Source organism: Dermochelys coriacea, chromosome 1, assembly GCF_009764565.3.
Source record: "Dermochelys coriacea isolate rDerCor1 chromosome 1, rDerCor1.pri.v4, whole genome shotgun sequence".
In the NCBI taxonomy this organism is placed as follows: Eukaryota; Metazoa; Chordata; order Testudines; family Dermochelyidae; genus Dermochelys; species Dermochelys coriacea.
The window spans coordinates 220020762-220044225 of NC_050068.2; the positions used below are offsets into that span (position 1 = coordinate 220020762).

General features: G+C 40.8%; 1 protein-coding gene across 5 annotated transcripts in view; it reads right to left on the bottom strand.

The window, feature by feature from the left end:
- CCND2 (cyclin D2) overlaps nucleotides 1–19186 on the bottom strand; it is a 54550-nt gene extending 35364 nt beyond the window's left edge. For 2 of the 5 annotated variants that reach the window (XM_043514713.1, XM_038411658.2), the window contains exons 1-4: nucleotides 18155–18949; nucleotides 16474–16689; nucleotides 13456–13615; nucleotides 389–537 (exon numbers count right to left, since the gene is read on the bottom strand). In XM_043514713.1, coding sequence (XP_043370648.1) covers nucleotides 389–537; nucleotides 13456–13615; nucleotides 16474–16689; nucleotides 18155–18349 — 720 coding nt within the window. In that variant the 5' untranslated portion in view covers nucleotides 18350–18949. Of the gene's footprint in view, nucleotides 1–388; nucleotides 538–13455; nucleotides 13616–16473; nucleotides 16690–18154 lie in introns of all 5 variants that reach the window. The other 3 variants (XM_038411634.2, XM_043514701.1, XM_043514707.1) reach the window with 3 other exon arrangements.
- Nucleotides 19187–23464: the final 4278 nt, after the last annotated feature.

The window sequence follows — 23464 nt, forward strand, 5'->3', positions numbered from 1 at the left end:
GGGTATGTGTATATTACAGTTAGACACCTGCGGCTGGCCCATGCCAAATGACCTGGGATCGGGCTAAGGGGCCATTTAATTGCGATGTAGATGTTCAGGCTTGGTCTGCAGCCCAAGCTCTGGGACCCTAACCTCTAACATCACTATTAAACAGCCCCTTATCCCGAGTCAGCTGGCATGGGCCAGATGAGGGTCTTTAACTGCAGTGTACACATATCCTGAGAGTTTTGGGCTGATTCCAAAGCTTTGTAATGGTGTCTATGAGCTCAGTTCTGCAAGTCCTCTGCCCGTGGAACTCCCATGGGCTAGCAGGATCAAGCAAATTATGTTGATCATATTTTCCACAGTTTTCTCAGCAAAGAAACAACCATGTTTTCAGGACACTTACCACATCTGTGTTTGTGATCTTGGCCAGGAGTTCCGTTAGGCTGTCACCGGAGAGTGAACTTTCCCCATCATCAAGCTGAAGGCCACAGATGGCTGCTCCCACGCTTCCAGTTGCTATCATTGATGGTGGATACATGGCGAAGTTAAAATCTGCAGAAACGGACCCAAGAATTATTCCAAGCACAGACCAGCAAAGCTGTAAGACACAGATACTACCAGCCAGAAATACTGAAGTCCTTTCTGCTCTGACTGAGCAAGAGAAGCTAGATGCAGATAGATGAGGCTTAAAGGTGACCTGCAAAAGAAAAAGAAATTGTGTTTGTGCCCTTTTTTCCTTCCTTGTGATTAGGCTTGGCAGAATTCAATTTTTATTTTTTTATAATTTCAATAGTATTTTAAACACTTCTATTTTTATCTAGTTAAATTTTCAGTTGTGCATAATTATGGCTTTTATTCATTTTTTCCCAATTTCTAGTTATTTAAATTTTCAGTTGCAGGAAATTATTTGGGTGAGGAGGTCAGACAATTATTTAATGACAACAGACATTCAGATTCAAAAAGTTCAAGCTTTATAACCATTAAAACACACATTGTCAACATCACAGGTCAAATATACAAAATAAATATCCTTAAATCAAAGTTTGGAAGCAGCATTTTTCTTACTATACATATTTGTAAATTTTGATTATTATCAATGGAAATATTTTTCGGGGGGGGGGGGGGGTGAAATCGACGTTTGCCAACATTTACCAATAAAAATCTATCTTCCAAACCCACTTACGATGGAAAAAGAAGGCCTAGATGGTTCTTCCTTCCCCCCCTTTTTTAAAAAAGAGGGAATGAGAGATTTCTGCTTGTTTTTTACATTAACAATTCAGGTCTCATCTACCCTGGAATTCTATGAATAACTGGAGAACTGGTTGGAATATGAAATCAAAAGGAATTGAAACCTAAGCAGTTGAGACAGAAGAGGTTTTTACTGATGACTATTTCTGCTTGTTTTTACAAACACATAGGGCTGTCAAACGATTAAAAATATTAATTGTGATTAATCGCGCGATTAATTGTGCTGCTAAACAATAATAAAATACAATTTATTTACATATTTGTGGATGTTTTCTACATTTTCAAATGTATTGATTTCAATTACAACACAAAATACAAAGTGTACAGTGCTCACTTTGCATTTATTTTTTATTACAAATATCTGCACTGTAAAAAACAAAAGAAATAGTATTTTTCAATTCACCTAACACAAGTACTGTCATGCAATCTCTTTATCATGAAAGTTGAACTTAATTTTGTAAAATTATGTACAAAAAACAACTGCATTCAAAAATAAAACAAAGTAAAACTTTAGAGCCTTCAAGTCGAATCAGTCCTACTTCTTGTTCAGCCCGTTGCTCAGACAAACAAGTTTGTTTACATTTGCAGAAGATAATGCTGCCTGCTTCTTGTTTACAATGTCACTGGAAAGTGAGAATAGGCATTTGCATGGCACTATTGTAGCTGGCGTCGCAAGATATTTACGTGCCAGATGCGCTAAAGAATCATATGTGACTTCATACTTCAACCACCATTCCAGAGGACATGGATCCATGCTGATGACAGGTTCTGCTCAATAACAATCCAAAGCAGTGCGGACCGATGCATGTTCTTTTTCATCATCTGAGTCAGATGCCACCAGCAGAAGGTTGATTTTCTTTTTGGTGGTTTGGGTTCTGTAGTTTCCGCATCAGAGTGTTGTTCTTTTAAGACCTCTGAAAGCATGCTCTACACTTGATCCCTCTCAGATTTTGGAAGGCACTTCAGATTCTTAAACCTTGGGTCGAGTGCTGTAGCTACCTTTAGAAATCTCACATTAGTATCTTCTTTGCATTTGTCAAATTTGCAGTGGAAATGTACTTAAAACGAACAACATGTGTTGGGTCATCATCCGAGACTGCTATAACATGCAATATATGGCAGAATGTGGGTAAAACAGCAGGAGACATACAGTTCTCCCCCAAGGAGTTCAGTCGCAAATTTAATTAACGCATTATTTTTTTAACAAGCGTCATAAGTATGGAAGCGTGTCCTCTGGAATGATAACTGAAGCATGAAGAGGCATATGAATCTTTACTGCATCTGGCACGTAAATATCTTGCGACACCAGTTACAACACTGCCATGTTACTGCTTGTTCTCACTTTCAGGTGACATTGTAATTAAGAAGTGAGCAGCATTATCTCCCACAAATGTAAACAAACTTGTTTCTCTTAGCAATTGGCTGAAGAAGAAGTAGGACTCAGCGGACTTCTAGGCTCTAAAGTTTTACATTGTTTTGTTTTTAAGTGCAGTTATGTAACAAAAAAACTACAATTGTAAGTTGCACTTTCACAATAAAGTGATTGCATTGCAGTACTTGTATGAGGTGAATTGAAAAATACTGAAAAATACAAATTTCTTTTGTTTATCATTTTGATGGTGCAAATATTTGTAATCAGAAATAATATAAAGTGAGCACTGATCACTTTGTATTCTGTGTTGTAATTGAAATAGATATATTTGAAAATGTAGACAAACATTCAAAATATTTAACACATTTCAATTGGTATTCTATTGTTTAACAGTGCGATTAATCACGATTCATTTTTTTAATCGCGATTAATTTTTTTGAGTTAATCGTCTGAGTTAACTGCGATTAATCGACAACCCTACTAACACATATTTAACTCAAATATGTGGTAAATTATTTGGAGAAAAGAAGTCTTTGTTAAAATTCATCATATCTCTTACCCCCCTGCCCTCCAGTCTCCCACACCTTTGCAATTAAGGAGTGAGAAAGCCTATAATGCATATTTGAGACCTCTAATGAGCCATCTGGCAAAATCAAGGAAGACCAAACTGACATTCCTGATACTTTTAATAAACAAGCAGGAAAAAAAATTTTTTAAATCTTTTCTAGAATTCTTTATACATCAGAAAGAAACAAAAGAACACAATCCCAAACACAATTTGTTTTGTCCTTTATAAACTACCTTTCTAAGGCTTTTTCAGCACTGATATAGTGAATGGTATATCCAAATTGCCTTTACAAACTCCTGTTTCCAGTTTATCTTGATTGCAAACCACTGCTCAAACTGAAACTTGGTTTGCAAGACTTTAGTTCAACAGTAACTTAACAAAAATAGTCTTTTTGCTGGTTTTTAAATTACCAAATTATGTCATTACTACATATACAAATAACAGGCAGTTTATGTCTGTAATATAGTGTATCCCTGCCTACCTCCTTTTTGAGGAAGTCATGGTGCTATAAACAAAGAAATTAAATCCTCTCCCTGAAAATGAAGTCAAATACCATTAGACATCTGACTTGTACACAGAGAAGCAGAGATTCAGAATTAAGAATGAAACTCTGTCCTTCTCTCACCCTCCCTGCAGTGCCAATAGTAGGTATTGCAGGAGCCCTCAAACCAGGGGATATCATACATACTGTGCCCTATGTTTCGGCACAATGAGCTAAGTGAAGGGTGGAATCCCAGTCTTCACTCTGAATTTCCTTGCCTCCTAGGGGTTTATATAGGGCCCGTCACGTTATTTGAATGTAGTTTTTCTCATGGTTTATTTTATATCTATGAGTTATGTACTCCCAGAAACTCTCCTCCTAGGAAGCCGAATAAAGAGCCACAGTGCCCCTGCCAACTAGCACTGCTGTAGGTCTGCTTCCACGTGTGGTCGGTCACATGAGAACATTTCTATGCCCAATAACCTTGTTAGTTCTCTTAATGTCATTCATAATGCAAATGAGACAGCTCGCGAATGGCCAGAGGCCCAGAGTGACTAAAGCTCAGCATCCAGAAAGTCTTACATTGCTTCTAGCTCTACGCTAACTTCCCTCCATAACAAGCACCATAAACTTGGCTATCAAAGCTACACATGCCCAGTCTTTGTTGTACAACAGGCAGCGATTTGTATCACTGGCTTCTATTTTTAGCATATTAATTAACTACTGCAACTGGTAAGGCAAGTGTCTCCAACTGGAGAGTGTGGCGCCATTGTCTGAAGCCATCACCTCATCTCGCGCTATTGAAAATCACGGCAGTGACCTTCCTGCTGATATGAATTTAACCTGACATGCCCACAAAGGAATGGGGGGCGGTGCACCAATTTTGTGCACATGGTTCTCCACATCACCCGGGACCCTATTAGCGTGGAAAGAGCTCATTCAAAGAAAAGAAGCCACATTGTGCTGGGCCACCTAGAGGGTTGAATAGAAAAGGCTGAGGAAAGGAGCAGACAGCAGAATAAAGGCTGTAATTAACATATTTCCATATTCAAGCAAAGCAATAACTACGTGAAATGTTTGTCAAGGTACAACCAAAACATAAATATTAAGCACCATATCTGCAAGGACACAGGACCCCCTCCAAGCTCCTCACATTCCGGCAAGAGATTTAAAACAAGCTTTTTGTACAATGTTATTTTCAACTACACCCTCCCTCCTCCCCCTACATATGACACTGAGCCAAATCCTGACAATCTTTACTCAGTTTTTACCCAGGCAAAACGCCCATTGGGGTCAAGTCAATAGAACTGCCTTGGGGGGAAAAAAGTAAAATAAAAGGAGTAAGGACTTCAACATTTGGCCTGAAGAATATAGAGGAGTGTTTTAATTGCTTGGTCAAGATGATGACAATAGCCATATAGTGGGAATTCTATGAAAGCACTCCCTGTATGATACCCACGTCAATGCTATGAGCCAAATTCTTCTGTCAGCTGTAGGTGTGGCTCTCATGGAAGTAGTGGGAATCTAGCACATGCATCCAAGGGAAGAATTTGGCCCTAAATCTTCATAATGATTTATGTGATTGCAAAGCAACGTACAAAAGAGGGTTAATGATGGCAAGGGCACTATTTTGAAGTGCTACAATATGTCTGAATAGCAAAAAAGTATAAAGAAGAGAAGCAGATTACGAGAAACTACAAATGGTTTCACTTTCTATTCCTACCCAGGGCAAAATCCACATGGAGTCATATTCTACCTATCATCAGTGTATATAGGATATTATTCCACAAGCCCTTTAAAAACTATGGGTCTGATCCTGCAAGATACTACTGACTTTTGTGAGAATTGTCAGAGGACAGCATCTTGTAGAATCCAGGATGCAGAGCTATTCTGCTGACTCAGCTGGCGTCTAGGCCCTCTGGACCTCATTACCAACCTAGGAAAATGGAAGGTTGAAAGTCTCTCTGAATCAACAGGGAAGTAGGGGCTGAAACAGAGAGATCCTGCAAGTCTGAACAATATCTGGTATGTACGTGCACACTGTGTCAGGAGCAATGTGGGAAGCCTACCTACTTACAATTACCTTTTGTGAGTGTCCTGGTTTCAGCTTTTTAAAAAGATAGATTTATTTTTAGGATATAGTAAAGAATTTTTTCTCAGTGTTACAAATGAAGAGTCTGCAGTTCCTGTCTTGATGTAGGTAGAATTCCAACTGAAGTCACTGGAAGTTTTACCTACAACCAGGGTGGATAAAAATCAATGATTTTTTAAAAATATTTTTTAAAAATCGGATTTTTTTAATTTAAATTGGATTTTTTTGAGAAAATGCTTTTTGAGGAAAAAACCTATCTAAAGATATCTCATCATGGAATAGGGATTATAAATTATAATTCTATAGTATGAGATAATATATTCATGTAATGTTTAAGAAAAGTTTTGTAAATGAGTTCCAATAGTTAATGGATTACGGACCCAATCTTATGGGGTTCCAGGGGCTTCTGTATAGATTATTTAGGTTAATCTTTCTATCTACCCAATGGGACTCAGCATCAGAGATGCTTAGTTTTGCAGTTCTCAAACTGTGGATTTGTGTCTCCAGAGATAACATGCTTGTTAACAACAAAAATGTTTTAAAATAAACAATATATAGAGGTGGGAAATAACAGACATCAACCCTATTGTCCCTCTGAAAATTTGTGTACACAGAGTCAATCCCTTACCTCTCTCTAAAAGTGCAAAGTTTCAAAAAGTTCAATGAATAGAAGATTGTTGGGGGCAGAATAGATCTGGACAAGAAGATGTCTGGAGTTAAATTTGAGAAGAGAGGGACAGGCAGTAGAAACAAAAGTGAAACTGTTTGAGCAGCATATTCCAGAAGTCTTGAGGTCTTTCTGAGTGTAGCCTTCACTGATTTGAGATCTATCATACATTTCTCTCACTAGAAGGGAAAACCTATAATGGCAGCAGGCCATAAAAGAGACCCAGTTTGGGACTATTTTAATGAAGTTTCTCTACCTGTGAAAAATATGTATTAAGGCTATAACAACCAAGAATGCACTTTTATGTAGAAATCCATGATTATATCTAGTCTTCCTGACTAGAGATTTAAATCATGATTTAAATCAAATCCACCCTGCTTATAACAGGACTACAGAATCAGGTCAGCAATCTATCCAATTTGAAAATTATATTTACTCTCCAGAACATAAACGGGCTAAATGAATCCATCATGAAACTCCACGCAGCCAATACTGTAACCCCAGAGACATACGTGGCCCAATATTTTAAAAAATAAGTTTGGAGGAAACGAGAGGAGGAGTCTAAACGGTATGTTTAATTGTTCCAGGTTCTGATCCAACTTCAGTTGGACAGTATGTGTATTGTTTTCTTTATTACGCATACATGTTGTGAATTCTACTGTGTTCATCTGTAAGTTTCTTGCTCTTGTATTTTTAGTAGACATAGCATTTATTTTTTCCACGTTAACTACTTTGTTTTTAAAAGGCAAAAACAGGCCAATTTTTAGCATTTTTTAGAAATAACATACTAGAACCAGGTACAACCAAACAAAAGGCTATTAAGCAAACATGACATCGATTTAAATGCTTCAATACTATGTGTAGATAGGATGGACAGAGACCAAATTCTATTTGCCTTGAAGAGTCCCAGTGACTTCAGTCACTGACCACATAAATAAGACAAATTAGATATGACCCTATATTGGCTTTGATCAGAAATCCCCAAGGAAAGTCTGACAGAATATTCAAGCACCCTGAATACTAATGTTTGGAGTCAGTACCATAGGAGATAAATGGCGAAAAGTATGTTTAACATGATCCAAGTAACTATGTATTATATGGCAGCTTAACAGAACATGCTGCTTAGCAGATCATGAGCTCTGTTTTGTGGATGGTTATTCTCCTTATTAATTATTATTATTATTCATATTATTTATTGTGTTTTGGTAGCAGTAAGGAACACCGATCAAGGATCGAGACCCACCTTCTGTTAGAACCCGTACAAATGAAAAATCTAGCGGCCAGAGCCATAATTGGTGAAAGTCAGAGCAGCCCCCCTGAAATCTATAGAATTATGCCAGTTTACGCCAGGGAGGGTCTGATACAAAGGGTTTGCAGCAGAAGGATCCAGTCCTCCACTTCCCCCGAGGCATCTTCCCAGTAACAAGTCCAGCAACTCAGGTTCGGAGCTGCAGGGAGTGGGTTTGCCCCTAAATGCCATACTATGCCTCTGTATTAATTGTATTGACCAAGATATGAAAGCATTATTGTATACTCTTAATCAATTGCAACACTGTTAGTGCTGGCTAGAGTTGGGGGGGAGTGGGAAAGGATTCCATATGTGGTGATATTCTATCTGCTGTGTCTTATCTGATTCTTCAGATGTAGTTATACCATATTTGGAGCCTGATCCTGTGCCCCAATGAAGCCAATGGCAAAACATTAACAACAGCAGGACTGAGCCTTTGTTTGTTTTGCTGTGAAGCCTGATATATCGCTATATTCCACCTTCGCCTGAATTATCAAACCCCCTTCTTTGTGTCCAACAGCAATGTATGGCTATGCCTCTTTCAGACCCCATTATAATCATGTAACCATGGCCACTTCACCCTGTATGCTTTTTTCAAAAGATTAATATCTGCAGCAAAGCGTTTATTGTATCATTTTTCCACTGATTTTAGAAAATCCAGGCTGCTGTTGAGAGTTACTGCATAGCACCATGTATTCTCTTTTGGAGGGACAGCACCTTAAAGAGTTGAGCACAATGGCCCTCAAAACAGGCAGAAAGAGGGAAGGCTGGGTGAAGACTGAACATAGAAGGGGTGCCCAGGGCATGTCCTGAGGCACAGATATGGCCCTCTCGCACAATAGAACAACCAAGCCAAGTTCTCTTCACTGCGATCTGGGGCTCGTGACTCAGAGCTCAGCATGTCCAAAGCCTGGTCTGGCTGCCTCCACTTTCATCCACATACCTGTTTACCTGGAGGTTTTGGAGTAAATGGGGTAGCACTATTTTAAAATACTGGCACTTCCTGCCTCTCATATGCGAACATAACTTAAGGTGGAAGCCAGCAATCTGGTCTCTGAAAGACCTAAAAGAGGGGGGAACAAATGGAGATTTCAAGTCAACAAAATGCTGACTGTTCCTCTTTCCAGCCACAGTTTGGGATGTCCAGCACACAGCTCTAAAACTAATGCATCTTCTGGCTCCTCAAGGAGCCGTTCCATGTCTTGGAGTGTGGTAGCTCCAAGCAGACAGGGTAACGCAAGTAAAAGAACAACTCCAAACTGAACTAGGGAGCCTGCAAAGGTGAAAGGATAAGCGATGATCTAGTTCCACTCTGTGGAGGGAGCATCTGGACACAGCAATCTGGCACCTATCAAAATGTATAGGACCACTGAAGAAGGGAAGTATAGATATGACAGGAAGCGATTAAGGGATGGAAAAGGATTTAAGCAGAGGCAGAATGTCAGGGTAAGGGTGAACTCTGTGTTCAGGAGGTGGTGATAGGCAGATTTAAAGACAAGAAAGCCTTGGAAGGGAAATGAAAGTTTGGGGTCAAGGATGACCCTGAGATTTTTCAGGCTAAGGTCTAGGTTACAGACGGTGTGACCTGAGTCAGAGAGGAGGAACAAAGAGAGCTTTTTATACTCAAGATGAGCTCCGGTTTTTCAAATCATTCAGTAGCAGGATGTTATAGGGCAGCCAGTAGCAAAAAGAGGGATGTGTTCTTAGGTCTGTTGCACTCATGTAAATCTGGAATAACTCCACAGACTTCATGGAGACGCTCTGGATTTACGTCATGCAACTGGTTTCAGAAACTGGCCCCAGAGTCAAGACAGACAAATGGATAGGAGACAAGGAGATGAAGGATTGAGTTAAGGGGAAATATAGAAATGGGTGTCATCTATAGTATGTCATCTAAGGTTACTATCTAACCCTAGGAGGGAAAAGTTAGATAGCAAAAGAGGGCAGAATTCCTCTCCATAAGAACGGCTATGCTGGGTCAGATCAATTGTCCATCTAGCCCAGTATCCTGTCTTCTGACAGTGGCCAATGCCAGATGCTTAAGGAGAATGCACAGAACAGAGCAATTATCAAGCGATCTGTCCCGTCATCCAACCCCAGTAACCGGCAGTCAGAGGCTTAGGGACACCCTGAGCATGGGGTTGCATCCCTGACGATCATGTCTAAGTGATTCTCCTATGAAAACAACCCTAATCACCCATCACAATCCAATAATCAACCTCTGTCCACCCAGCACTCCCATCCAAAACTAGCAATGGTTGCTTGCTGTGACTCCAATCCCTTTCCTGACACAAAGGATTATGGGACTGCAAACAGGACAAGAGATCACAGCTGGTCACGGCTGGAAAAAACTTGAAAACCTCTGATATAAAGGTTCCACCAGAAATGAAAAAGGAGTAGTTAGCGAGATAGAATTTAAATTAGAGGAAGAAAGTGCAGGAGACACCAGTTTCTTACATGAGACATTCAAGAGGAGAAAGTGATTGATAGTAAAGAAAGCTGCACTGGGGTCAAACAAGAAGTGAAAAGAGAGGGATCTATGATCCACAGTCAATGGCAAGGTCATTAACCACCCACACAGGGTCAATCCTGGTAGTGGGAAAAGGTCAAAAGCCAGACAAAAAGTGGCTAGGGAAGTTGTACTGTGAGAGATGGTCATAGGTTGGAGGCTACCGTGCTCAGAAAGGGCAAATGGCAATATAAAAGAGTAGGTTTTACCTGAACTGAATAAGATGTTTTGTGTGAGAAAGGGAAAAGAAATCAAGTGATGATGGAGTGGTTGATGATAGCTATGAAGTAAAGGGCAAGAAAAGGCGACAAGGACTAGAGCTGGAAGAAAGTCCAACAAGAAGGGACTTTTCTTCATACACAAGAACAATAATGCTTTTGAGGTGAGAAGTTGAGAAGGGGAAATATAACAAAAATGTGGCATTTATTGTAAAACAAATAATACAGCGATACCAGATTGCTAGTAAATCAAGCGGGAATGAGGCCCCCAATCTTAAAATTGTAGTGAGGTTATGTACACCTTTTTGATTCCTGAAAAGCAAATGTAATCATTTCCTCACAACAAATTGTGGCGAATGGGATGGGAGGAAAAGAAGGTAGTCCATTGTCCACAGCCAGTCCCATCAGTGTGCACAGTGATAATCCATGGACTCTGAAGAGATTATATACAATACACTGAGCTTTCCATATCTCCTGATGGACAAGGAGCTCTGATCAAACCAAGGGAATTGAATTAATGAACAGGATCCATGTACAAAAGAACACAGGTAGAGTAGGAGGAGATACAAGATGGAGGAAGGTGCAAACTGGTCATTGGCTGAGTAAAGAATAGAGTTATATATATTGATAGTTGCTTGGGAGGGAATGGAGTCAACAGACAGAGAAATCGTTGAGAGAGAATGGAGAGGTACCCAGGCTTTAGGACACTGGTTCACAAACTACGGTTGCTGGCCCTCCAAGGATCTGCAGTATGAATAATTTTGAGAAGTAGGGAATTGGAGACTGAAGTCTGGTCACCTCTCTGTCACAAAGTGCTCTGATGAATGAAAAAGCTGGAGAACCATTGCTTTAGTGGATGAGTGCACCAAAGTAAAGGCAGGAATAGGCTGGTTTGAGAAGAACAAAATCCAAAGTGCTGAAGGATTGATCACTGACGGCAGAACCAAAGCTACAGTGAGGGTCTTGTAACTACTGGATGTGTGGGCAGCAGAGCCTGTGAAACACCAAGAGCTTCCAGGAGAGAAAAGAAGTCAGGGATGTTAGGATTAACCCCCTCATGCTGACACTAGAAGAGGTGAAGCCAGTATATACATAACAACCGATAAATCCTGAAGGAAAGAGTTCATCAGGCCAAAACTGGCTGATAAATTACCAAGAGTGCTCCTGCAGTCCTTAAGCATTACTCCCATTGAATTCAATGGAGTCTTGCCCGAATAAAGGGTCTGATGGCAGTAGAAGAAGGTCAGAAAAGTGTTTAAAAAAAAAGAAGGATGGGTAATTATGAGTTGAGACTTAGGTCTCGTGAACACTTAAAACTGAAGCTGACATAGCTACAGTGCTCAGGGGTGTAAAAAATGCTGACCGGACCCCCAGTTTAGATGCACCTATATCAATGGAAGAATGCTTCCATCAACCTAGCTACTGTCGCTTGGGGAGCTGGCGTTCCACCAACAATGGAAAAACCCTTCTGCCAGTGTAGGCTGCATCCACACTATGGGGATATACTGGCATAAATGCTATATAGCGAGGCTGCTATAGTCCCCACAATGTAAACACAGCATAAGGAAAATTGAAGTCTAGATTTGACAATGTCAGCCATGGGTCTGTCACATATGGGTAGACATATGTGTGTGTGCATGTGTGTGAGCACGCATGTGTGTGTGTGTGTGTGTTAGACGTGGGTGTGTGTGTTAATCTCAATGGTTAAAAAGGTAATCAAATTTAAAGCATATGCATTTATATAGTCCATAAAATTAGTATTTAAAGATTAAAATGTATACAAGTAGCAAAACTAGCCCACTGTGCAAAAGACGGTTATCAACTCTCAAATGCCATTAAATAATAGTAATTATTTATATTATGGTAACACCTCAACTGCCCAGTCGAGACTCCACTCTGCTACATGCTGCACAAATTCATAGGTAGAAATAATCCCTGTTCCAAAAACCACCATACATTCCGCCTGTGACATGACTGATTGTCACTGAACTGTAATTCTGCCTCCACCTCAGAGGACTAATGATTACACCTATTGTAAGCAACTGTATCTGAATCAACCACAGCATGATGCAGAATTTTATAGGGACGCTGTCAAGTAGTTTAAGGCTCCATGTCTAGGTTTTATTTTTTAAAGAAGGATTTTTACATAAATTAAAATGATTAGAAATATGTTGAAGATGTAAATAAATAAATGTAAAGACTAAATTAAATTTAATTATTTAAACATTTCCATGGTGTATGTTAAACCTAAACACAGGAGAAGCAGAAAATATGACTGTCCGTAAACACAAAGTGAAAATGACTGCCTAGTTTCTTGGTTAACTTTGGAGTGAAGTAAAAAAAAGTGTTTTTTTTTAAAAAAGTGTCACAAACACAAAACAAATTTTGATGTTGTTTCCATTCCTTCTCCTTCCATAATCTAGTGGTATCACAAATAAGACATATGTTTACATATAGTATTTCATCTTGGCAATGCAATTATAACGTATATATTTGGCAATTTAAAACAAAAAATGTTCTCCCCAATTCATCTTTTTCCTTATAATACTAAAGAATAAAGTACCTATAATAATACATGAAAACATTCAGAGAACAAGAGACTTCATAAAGAACCTGTTAACATTCCATCGCAGCTTCTGATATTTTTGGATGTACCATATCTGTCCTCAGAAACCACCTATGACCCATTAAAAAATGAATAGATAAAGCAGAAAAATCAAAGGTTCTGATCCAGCATCTACTGAGGTCAATGGCAAAATTTCCATTGACTTCAATGAGAGCTGGCTACAACCAGGCCACAATGATTTAACTCATTATTGCTGTTCTCCAGTGCAAGAATTCTGCATTAACATACGATCTCAAGCTCTGATCCTGCAGCCCTTATGTGAATAGTCCCATCGTCTTCAATGGGCCTTCCCATGTGAGCTAGGGATGTAGGACAGGGACCTTTGTATCACCATTGGCTGTAATCTATCTTTCTAAGATCACTAAAAGCAGGAAGCAGTGACTCAAAACACCTTGTCTTACCTGTGGCACAAAGGGCAATAAATGTTTGTGCATGCTTCCGGATCAAAAGCAACTTGTCTTTAGGTAGAGGCAGTTTTCTTAGAATGTGTTCAATGAAATCATGTGGAGTCACTGCTGCAAGATTCCACTTCAACTTTCCCAGCACCACCAGCTCCCACTCCTGAAGGAAGAAAACAAAAGAAAAACCATAGGCAAGCCTGACGAAAAAGAACAAAAAGCTTACTCATTTTACTGATTGTAATTATATCACTGCTAAATTGGTTTTGCTTAAACCTTTTTTCAATATGCCTCTGAAGCTTTGAAGTTGTTGACTTTGCTTTTCCTTCATTTTTTTTAAACACTGGAAATGTCAAGCTACACTGAAAATAATGAGGCCTGGCAGCTCCTGCCAAGATTTTACTTTTTTTGTATCCAGTTTTGAATGCCCACCCAGAAACTTTATCCTGCAATTAGATATTGCCAAGGTCACTGTGGTCCTTCCCTAGTAACTTATTTTAAATAGCTATAGTGCTTAATTTATTGCCATTTAAAGTCCAGTGGATAATATGCACACAAATAAGCAACACATACATTTTCTTTTTCCACTGGAAAAGTTAGCACCACGGCATTTTCTCCACAATTGTTTTAGAGATGCCCTTTGCTTCACACAGTATTTCTCCTATGCCACAGCAAGTTTTGCAGAAGGGAAATGCATACGACACATCCAAGAAGACTGTACGACATCTGACAATGTACCACATAGAACCCAATCCTGCATTCTTTGCACACACAAAACTCCCAGAGAAGTCACAAGAAGTTTTAGGTGCAGAAGGAATGATGGTTCAGGCCCTTGAAGTGTGGTTATACTTCAAAAAGCAGTTATATATAAAAATGGCACCTTCACAGATCTGCTCTTCGGGTGCCTTCAGAGCCATGTTTTCTTCCTTTAGTCTCTAAAATAAGTTTTTTATACATTTTACTGCTATTAGTCCTACAGAGGCCTCAGAGATCAGAGAGAGGGAGCTGGATTCCACTCCACTTCATGCATCATCAGAATTATTAACTACATTCCATTTATAGACTCTTTAATCTCCAGGATGCATGAGCCTGCAGAAAGCCAGCAGCACTTTCAGAGCCCAGGTTGAGTTTGTAGGGCTGGCGATTGGAAAAAACATCTTTTTTACTTGTGAACTTAGTAGATCTGAACTGGCATCTGTGAGAGACAATAAACATGGAACCCCATTTTTACAGTCACTTTTCAGAGAAGAACCCTACTTTAACAGATAACAGCTGCACCAGAAACATTGCTATTCAGATGATATAGAACCCTTCAAAACCTGGAAATCTTCTACAGAAACGTTTCCATAAGGATAACCTGAAACCAGTCCTATATAATTTCTCAAGGAAAATCATAAAATATTTTAATAAAACGACAATTAAATTCATGAAGGACTGATCTTTCTAACACTTACTACCAGTCACAAGCCCCAAGTCAGGAAAGCATCTTTATTCAGCCAAGCACTTAAGCATGTGTTTAACTTTAAGCACATGCTTAACTCCCCCTGAAATCAAAAAAGTTAAGCATGTGCTTAAGCGCTTTCCTGAATTGAGGCCACAGTATTTATTGCTATAGGTAGAACTACTGGTGGAACTACTAACAGTGTATTAAGAACAGCAGCATTTTGGGGGCAAGGCCCTTCCTTCTAGATTGATTTTGCAACTTTTCCACAGGTGGAACTCAACTGGCTTCTTTGGGTGTTTCACATAAGAAGTTCTTGTATGAATTCAGGGCCAGATCCTACAAATTAGGATCTGTGAGAATAGAACTATTTGACTGAAATATGCACTCTTATAAACTACTACTACTTAGCACTTACATAGTACTTTATATCTTAAAAGCACTTTGCAAATATTATTTAATCAGAAATCGTTTAAATAAAAGTAACTTTATTCAGCTCTCTCACCTTAAGATCTGAGCCTGAGCTCCTCACTGAGGAGGAGGCCCTTATTTACAATTACGCTTAACAGAGCTGAATTTCGATAAATTTCACCCTTATTGAGTTAACACTGGGAACTACATGTACAGAAAAGGCACAAATGCTACCCATGATTTTCTAAGTTATAAATTTATCACTTGTACAGGCAATTTGTTAATTTCACAGTATGAAGCACTCCATCCTACTCTCACTAGAATCAATAGCAATACTCCCGTTGACTTCAACAGGAGCAGGATTCAACCATAAATGTAATAAATTTAGAAACAAGGTTTACTGCATCAATAGTGAAAAAAGTTTGAAAGCAAATTTTCCAAAGGGTGATAAAAATCCTCCATGCATATTTATTTTATTTGGTACGTAACCTGAATAAAACCAAGTGACATAACATGGGTTTTTAAAAAGTTCCTCAGATTGCAGACAGCTCCTTTAAAACTGAAAGCAGAAAAGAAACTACAAACAGAAGAGATTCTGGCAATGGTTCAAAGATGAGGTCATTTCCAGTTGTGCATGTCTGTCACTGGATGGCAGTGCAGCACCAGAGCACCAGAAAGAAAGCACCTTTACAAAGAACCCAGCTCAGAAAGTTTCTTGCCCATTTAAACACATGTACATATATGTATGTGCATGCTATCAAAAAGAGATCTTCTGCTAACTATGTATAAATCTCCTAAAAAACACAAACAGTAACCAAAGCCTTCAGATTCCCTTTGAGGGCATTTGCTAACCATTGTGTTAAATAAACAGGAAGAAGACAAGAATATTAAATATTAGGCAATTATACACAGGACATTCAAAACAAATGGGGAGATCTCCCCCTCAAACAATCATGCTATTTTCATACAGGAAACTTATCTTGATCACTTTCTATCAGTTCAGGAAAATCTTTAAAACCGTCAACTTTTAAAATATTGTTAAAAAAAATTATAAAGGGGCTGAGACATGTATCATTTGCCGGGCTCTGGAAGGAGGGGGAGGTTGACAGGACAAGCGCTGATGGTGGAGGGGGCAGGGGGCACACTGGAGGTAGAGTGGGGCTGCTTACCAGCAGCTCTTGGGGTTTGATGGAATTGTCCGTATATATGCAAAGTTTCTCTGCAGTGAGGGGGATTGTCTCTTTCAGCTTGGAGGCCAAGAACATGCAAACTGCCCCCAGCAGCTGCAGATGGCACTTTCTGGTGGGCACCACAGCTAGAAATCTGTCCAAGTAATTCATGGCTAGGGGGAAAACCTCTTCTTCACACTTCTGCTCTTCACAGACCTGCAATCAAGGAGTGGGGGTGGGGAGGAAAGCGAGAGAGAGAGAGAGAGAGAGAGAGAAAGAAAATGAGTGATCACATGAAATTTACCAATGGTTCTAAATGATTTTTCTTTTCTTTTCTTTTTTTTTTTGCTAGATTGGGGGGAGGGGGCGATCTCTGGAGAGGCTGGGAAGGCTGTCAATCGGCTTTCACATTCCTTTGGTTCATTCAGTAAGAAATGAATTAAGTCACAGTGTGGGAGCCGAAAGCCCATCGAGCCGCAGCAGCCGCCTCAGACTTTGCGACCCAATTTTTTCTTGGGTGGTTTTTTTTTTTTTGCCCTTTTTGGATTTCGTCATATTTTCAAAAAATAAATAAAAATATCTACACCGCCCCGGAGCCCCCTGTTTTTGGAGCGATGGCATCTCCAGGCACCCCCCTATCATTCCCGACAATTGTAAAAATTCCCCAGCGGGGTGTTCCCCCAGCCCTGGGCCCGCGATTCGGCAAGGGGGGGAGGTGGGGTGGGGAGAGCCTAGATCCTCAGCAGGAGAAAATGATTTCAAAAAATGATCAAAAATCCAAGCCAGGGGGGAAAGGGGCAAATTTCACATGAAAACCAAGAGGAGGGTCTGGGCTTCCCAGCCTGGGGGGGATGGGCGGGGAGGGGTCCCCCCAAAGCGAGAACTTAAGGGGAAATGATGGGGGCCAGCGCAAGGCTGCAAAGTCTGGAGGACTCTGGGCCCACAGCCGCCCTTGCAGGGTAAGTATTGGGGAGAGGGAGGGATTCCCCGGCTTACCGGGCTCCCCAGCAGCCTCCCATCAAGCTGGGGGCCAGCCGTGCTGAGAAGGGGGTGTATTTCAGATCCCTTCTTTTTGGGGTGGGGGCGGCTCGGCGCTTCTGAGCAGAGTTGCATGCAAAGCAACATGGCGAAAAAATGGCACGTCCTGAGCACTGCATACGTGGGCACAGAAATACTTGTTGGGCAAAAATCGGGGGGGATCGGTCACCCCTTGTTTTTTGCACGGCATCTGGGCCAGCTCCCCTCGCCATAAAAGCCTCACTCGAGCAGATCCAGTAGCCTGGGGGAAGAGGAGGGTTTTCTTTTCCTTGTTTTGCAAACGACTTTTGCAACTTTCCTTCTCCCCCATTTTGCACCCCTCTTTGCAAAGCAGCAGCCCAGGAAGGTCAGTTTTCTTCACAGGTTCGCACTCAAACGACCGAGACACAATCATTTCACATCCCCTTCTGCCTCTTCCCCTCCCCTCCCCCCAGAAAAGCACTGAATGAATTAGCAAAAACCATGATCTGGGGGAAAACACTGCAAGAAAAGAAGGGACAAAACGAACTCAGGAGCTTGCAAAAGGGTGAGTTCTGCAGCCACCACCCCTGTGCAAAGGAGCCCCCTAAAATCCCGAACCGGGGGCAAAGAGGGGAGACAGACCGATTGCGGGGGAAGCTCTGCCTCTCAATTTAATACAAACCTCCAACATCCAGGTCGCCACCATCCTCCTCATAAAGGGCTGGATGTCCTTCTGGACGCATTTGAAATAGGAACATTGGGGCAGATACCTCTCTTCTATGGTTAACAAATTGTGCAAAACGCGGTCATCGTAGAGCAAGTTCGGGTCGGGCAGAGCTCTCCGCATGGGATCCACCTCACAGCACAGCAGCTCCATGTTTCCAAAGAGATCTCCCTCTTTCTCTGATGGAAAAGTTTTTGGGGGGGAGGAGGAGGGGAAGGAGGGGGCAAAGGAGGAGGGGTAAGTGGGTGGGAGGCAGGCTGCAGGGCTTTCCAGCTCCCTCCTGCTTCCTTGAAAGTTCTCTCTCCTCTCTCTCGCTCTCTTGATTTCTAGCCTAAAGTTGAAGCAAAAGTGACGCAACTCACTAGGGCAGGCAGTTCTCTCTCTTGTTATTATGGAGAACAGCAGCTGGTCAGATGTAACATCAAACGCGTTTTTTCCCCCCTCTATAAGCTAACAAGGAACCAGGAGGCCCTTGTATAGGGCACACACACACACAAAATGACAGCTTCTCTTTTTCTTCGTTACAGCGACCAAACAAAATCGCTCCAGACTTTCTGCTGCACCGGACAATCTGGATCCATATAAGTTTTTTTTTTCTTTTCTTTTTTAATTGCAAGAACAGAACCGAGTGGCTCACTAAATATCAGCCTAGTTTTGTGCGTGTTAACCATGACATTTCCTTGCTCATTGGAGATCCTCCTGCTTCTTCCAGATTATCAGAAGGTTTCGGATACCCCTTTCCCCACACACCCTTTCTCCCTCCGTCTCCCCCCCGTCCCGCCCCCAAGCCTCCTGACCTGCAACCAGGAGGAAAACTGCTTGCCAACTAAAGACTAAAGGCAAAACAGAGACTGTACAAAAGAAGATTCCAAGGCTGTGTGGTTGCTGATGCTTGTATATTTTGCAGTATTTTCACGCTGGTGTTTGGGGAGATCTAGCAGTGGCCACAATGCAACTTCCTCGAATATGTCTATGTATTTCTGACTAACAGCCAGAACGGTGTTAGCACTGCATGGTCACACTGATATAGCTTTCTAGGAAATATAATGGGGGTGGGGAAGGAGAGGGGCGGATTTGTCCCGCACTTGCTCTGTGACTTTCACCCTTCAACACTGCATTTTTTCCGGCTTCAGTTATTCTTACTGCTGTCCTTTATATTGCATTTTTAAAAAAATGCACTTGGCAATAAATGTGATTTCCATCATGCTTGATTTGCTTCGAGGATCATTCGTGCCCTTGCTTCTTCTTCTTTTTTTTTTTTTTTTTGCATCTGTTATTTTAACCATGGAGTTTAACTTTTATTCTGGGTGTTTTTTAACCTTTTACAGCACACCTCAGTTCATTGCCACTCCTCTGTGCCTCTCAGCCTATGCAAGGCAGCATTTTGTGAAGTGTGTCAAGTTTGTTAAGTCTCTGTTGCAGCCTTGTTGGAACCAAGAGAAGAGGAACTGTATGCTCCTAAAGATGGGTTTGCATGAAAAGTAAGATGGCCAGGCAGAAAATAAAGAGCTGTATGTGGCTAGTATGCCTCCTAATCACTCCGTCCGTCTCCCCAGTAAAATGAAGGTGAACTGGAAGGAAAGAAAATATCACTTTAAAAGTGTGAGTTAAAGGTTTGGGGAGCTGCTTCCCCTCCCTCTATTTGCATAGCCAATAGCTCTGGGGCTTTTGCTGCTGCGCGCTGATTGTTACTGGGCAGATTATATTTTAAGGAAGAAGCATTCCTCACTACATCAAAAGAAACCAAGGAGGGGGAAAGGGGGGGGAGACACACACACACAACCTTCTGACCTTATCAACTGGGGGAAATCAGTATCCGGTCGACTGTAAAAAAATTAATAAAAGAGCAAAATTGCTGATTGGAAATTAGCAATCACCCCCAAAACCAAAAACAAAACAAACAAACAAAAAAATCCACCCACCCACAACCCTCAAATTGCAGTTCAAAACGAAACAGTATGTACTGTGGATGAAACTGCCTTGGTTTAGCTGCATGAGGAATAAAGTTACATTTAAAAACAAAACACAAAAAGTTTGAGAGGAATTTTCCCAAACTGAGTAGATATTTTAATCAGTGACGTGAAATGTTTGTTTAACCACCAAAAAGACAATATGAACCTTTTCTACAGCACCTTTGATACTTGCTAATGAGTAGAGCCATCATAATGAGATGTACACTATTCATATTATCTTTCATCAAAAGTCATCTATTTCCTCCCCCCAAAAAGCAAAGAACCACAAGTGATTTCAAATCCATGCGTCATACAAACTATGGTTTAAATCATTTTTAGCTTCTTATCACGTCATTGTCTGAGAGCTTATCAATAGAGGTCTGCAATAGAAAGCACTGGGAACATATCTACTTTGCAAATTTTGTATTTTATTACGGCATTTGGGGAAAGGAAGGGGAGAATCCCTCACCCATGCATATACATTAAGGTCTATGCTACTCTGTCCTACTCAATGAAAGACTCTTGACTTTATTTTCCCTCATTCATTTCCCCTTCCTATTGCCTGGCTGCTTCTGTAAACAGGGAGCGCGTTGTGCCAATGAACTCCCCCCCCCCCAAAAAACCCACCCCAAATCTTAGTGAATTCATAAGCTCTCTTGTCTGGCTTTGTAGCGCCAAAAGCCAGTAATTGTGATTATTTATTATCTTCAAGGAAAAGGGAGAGTGATAAAATGTCCTATTGGAACAAGATAATTGACAAAAGTTTCTAAGTTTTAAAAATTGATAGATTTCTAGCTGGATTGGAGATAAATTAATACTATGTTGTTAGAAAGCAGAATTCTTGTAACAGAGAGATAAATATGCAGGAACCTTCACTTACAACAACCCCAATCATCAAGGGGAATAAACTAAGTGATCATTTCCCCAATTGTATATACATCTTTCAGGGCTTAGAGTCCAGGTTTGCTAATTCAGCTTTTATTTTTAAGTAATGCGTGCTGATGGAGCATTTCAGAATTGTGTAAACATTTTGTTCATTTTTTTAAAAATAAAAACCATCAGCGTGGCTTTTACTACTGAGGTGTTGTGCAAAAAGAGTTATCTAAATTCATTCCAGTACAACCGCTTAACAAGCATTATTATTTTAAGTAACCCTTTTCAACTCCCGACTTCTATTTTTGGAAAAGCTAACGTTAAAAAAGTATGGGAGGTTCTCATTTTCCTCCATTCAGGTATAGAAGAGGCTTTTGCTTTGACTGTATGTGGCGATGAGGGTGGTAGATGCAGTTATGTGCTGCATGAAAAATCCTGTCATTTCCCGACTGCTCTGTGAGTTTATCGGTCAGTTTCAGAATAAAGCAGCAAAAACAAGGTGTCTCTTAATTTTGTCCTCATGCCCGGGGCGCTTCCCTAATAAGGCTATTTAAAAAAAAAACCCACCACACTGCTTAACATTTGGAGACAGCAGATGTTTTAACAGTCTCAATTTAGAGATTAGTCGAGTGCCATATGTTGAATACCACCCCCTTCCCCAAAAAACTTTTCACATGCGCTCCCTCTTCTTCTGATGAGCTGCTTTGGCAGTTAAAGAGCAGAAATGATGAAACCAAACACTGTTCGTATTTTTTTTTTTAAACAGACACGCATTATGTTTATGCCAACACCTTGCAAAAATGACACCCGTTTCTGGAAAAGGTTGGGTGTGCAGCCTCGTGTGGGAATCGCTCCCTGCAGGGATGCCCCTAAGTGCAGCTGCAGCCCGCAGATGCCTGCTGGATTTTCGCGGAAATGTAACGTCATCCTGCCCGCACTCGCTGGAATCGTTCCCCCGGGCGCCTCCGCTGCCCGCGGCTCAGGGTCCTGCTCTGGTAGCCCGATTGCAGCGGTTTAAAGGGCAGTAGTCCGCTCGAAAGGTAGCGTCGTTAGTTTTAGGAGCTTTTCCCCCTATGCGCTATATTTCTTTACATTAATAACGATAATGAACACCATAGGAAGAGCGGGCGGTACTTTCTTCTTCTTTTTAATACGAAAGTTCTAGGGAGAATCTTCGTTGTGTGTCTTGTACAGCCCCGAGTTTATCGGGGAGTAATTTAATTCCCGCCGCCCCCCCCCCCCAGCTTCACCTTTGGGGGGAAAAGTAAGGGAACTAAGCAGCCTGAAGCTATTTCCAGGCACACTGTCAGATCAAATGACCGGTTTCAGAGTAGCAGCCCTGTTAGTCTGTATCCGCAAAAAGAACAGGAGGACTTGTGGCACCTTAGAGAGGAACACATTTACCTGAGCACATGCTTTCGTGAGCTACAGCCCACTTCATCGGATGCATTTTCTCCAAACCAAAGACTAACAAATGTGTGCACACTTTTTTTTTTTTTAAGCCTAGTGGAGAGAGGGTTATTTAAATTAAATAAATAAATAAATAGTCCCTTGCAGCGTTTGTAACATGAACACTGGAGCATGGCTGGGGCATTAGCATCTGAAAGTGAAACTGACTGAAAGCAATCCACCCTTCTCCCCTACCCCACCTCCACCTAAAATAACCCCCTACCAGCTGTATGGGTTTTTTTTTTCATTGTGGGAGCTGAGAGAAATGCAGAAAGCAAACAAATAGCATGAATTATAACATGTAAAATAGATGTAAAAATATTTCAGTTTCAATCACTGAAGCTGTAGCTCACAAAAGCTTATGCTCAAATACATTTGTTAGTCTCTAAGGTGCCACAAGTACTCCTTTTCTTTTTGCAAATACAGCTGCTACTCTGAAACCTATACTTACATAAAATCACGCATGCAGCAAGCAACATTTGCCCTCCAATAAAATAGTGTCTGCACGTGGATGGTGCTTTCATTCAGGTAGAGCAGTTAGACTGATAAACAGATGAATTCCAAGGTGAGTGTTGTAATGAATTTTTAAATGAATTCTTCCTTTCCATTTTATGCAAAATTCACCTGTTAATGTCTTCTCTTTAATTAGTGGAAGTTCTTCAGGGCAGGGACTTTCTTTTACTACGTTTGTACAATGCCCAGCATGTTGGGGCCATAATCCTTATCATAATGATAACGTTAGTTTGGAAAGGGGTTCACTAAAGCACTACCAGACTGTTTCTAGATGTGGAAAACATGCCTTATAGTGGGAGACTTAAGAAACTCATTATATTTAGTTCATCCAAGAAAAACGTAAGAGGTCTCTTCATCATCATGGTATACAAATATCTATATGGGTAAGAGATTCATCAGATGGCTCTACAATCTAGCAGAAGAGGCATTAGGGGATTCAGTGTTAGAAAGTGAAGCTAGGCCAATTCAGACTAGAAATAAG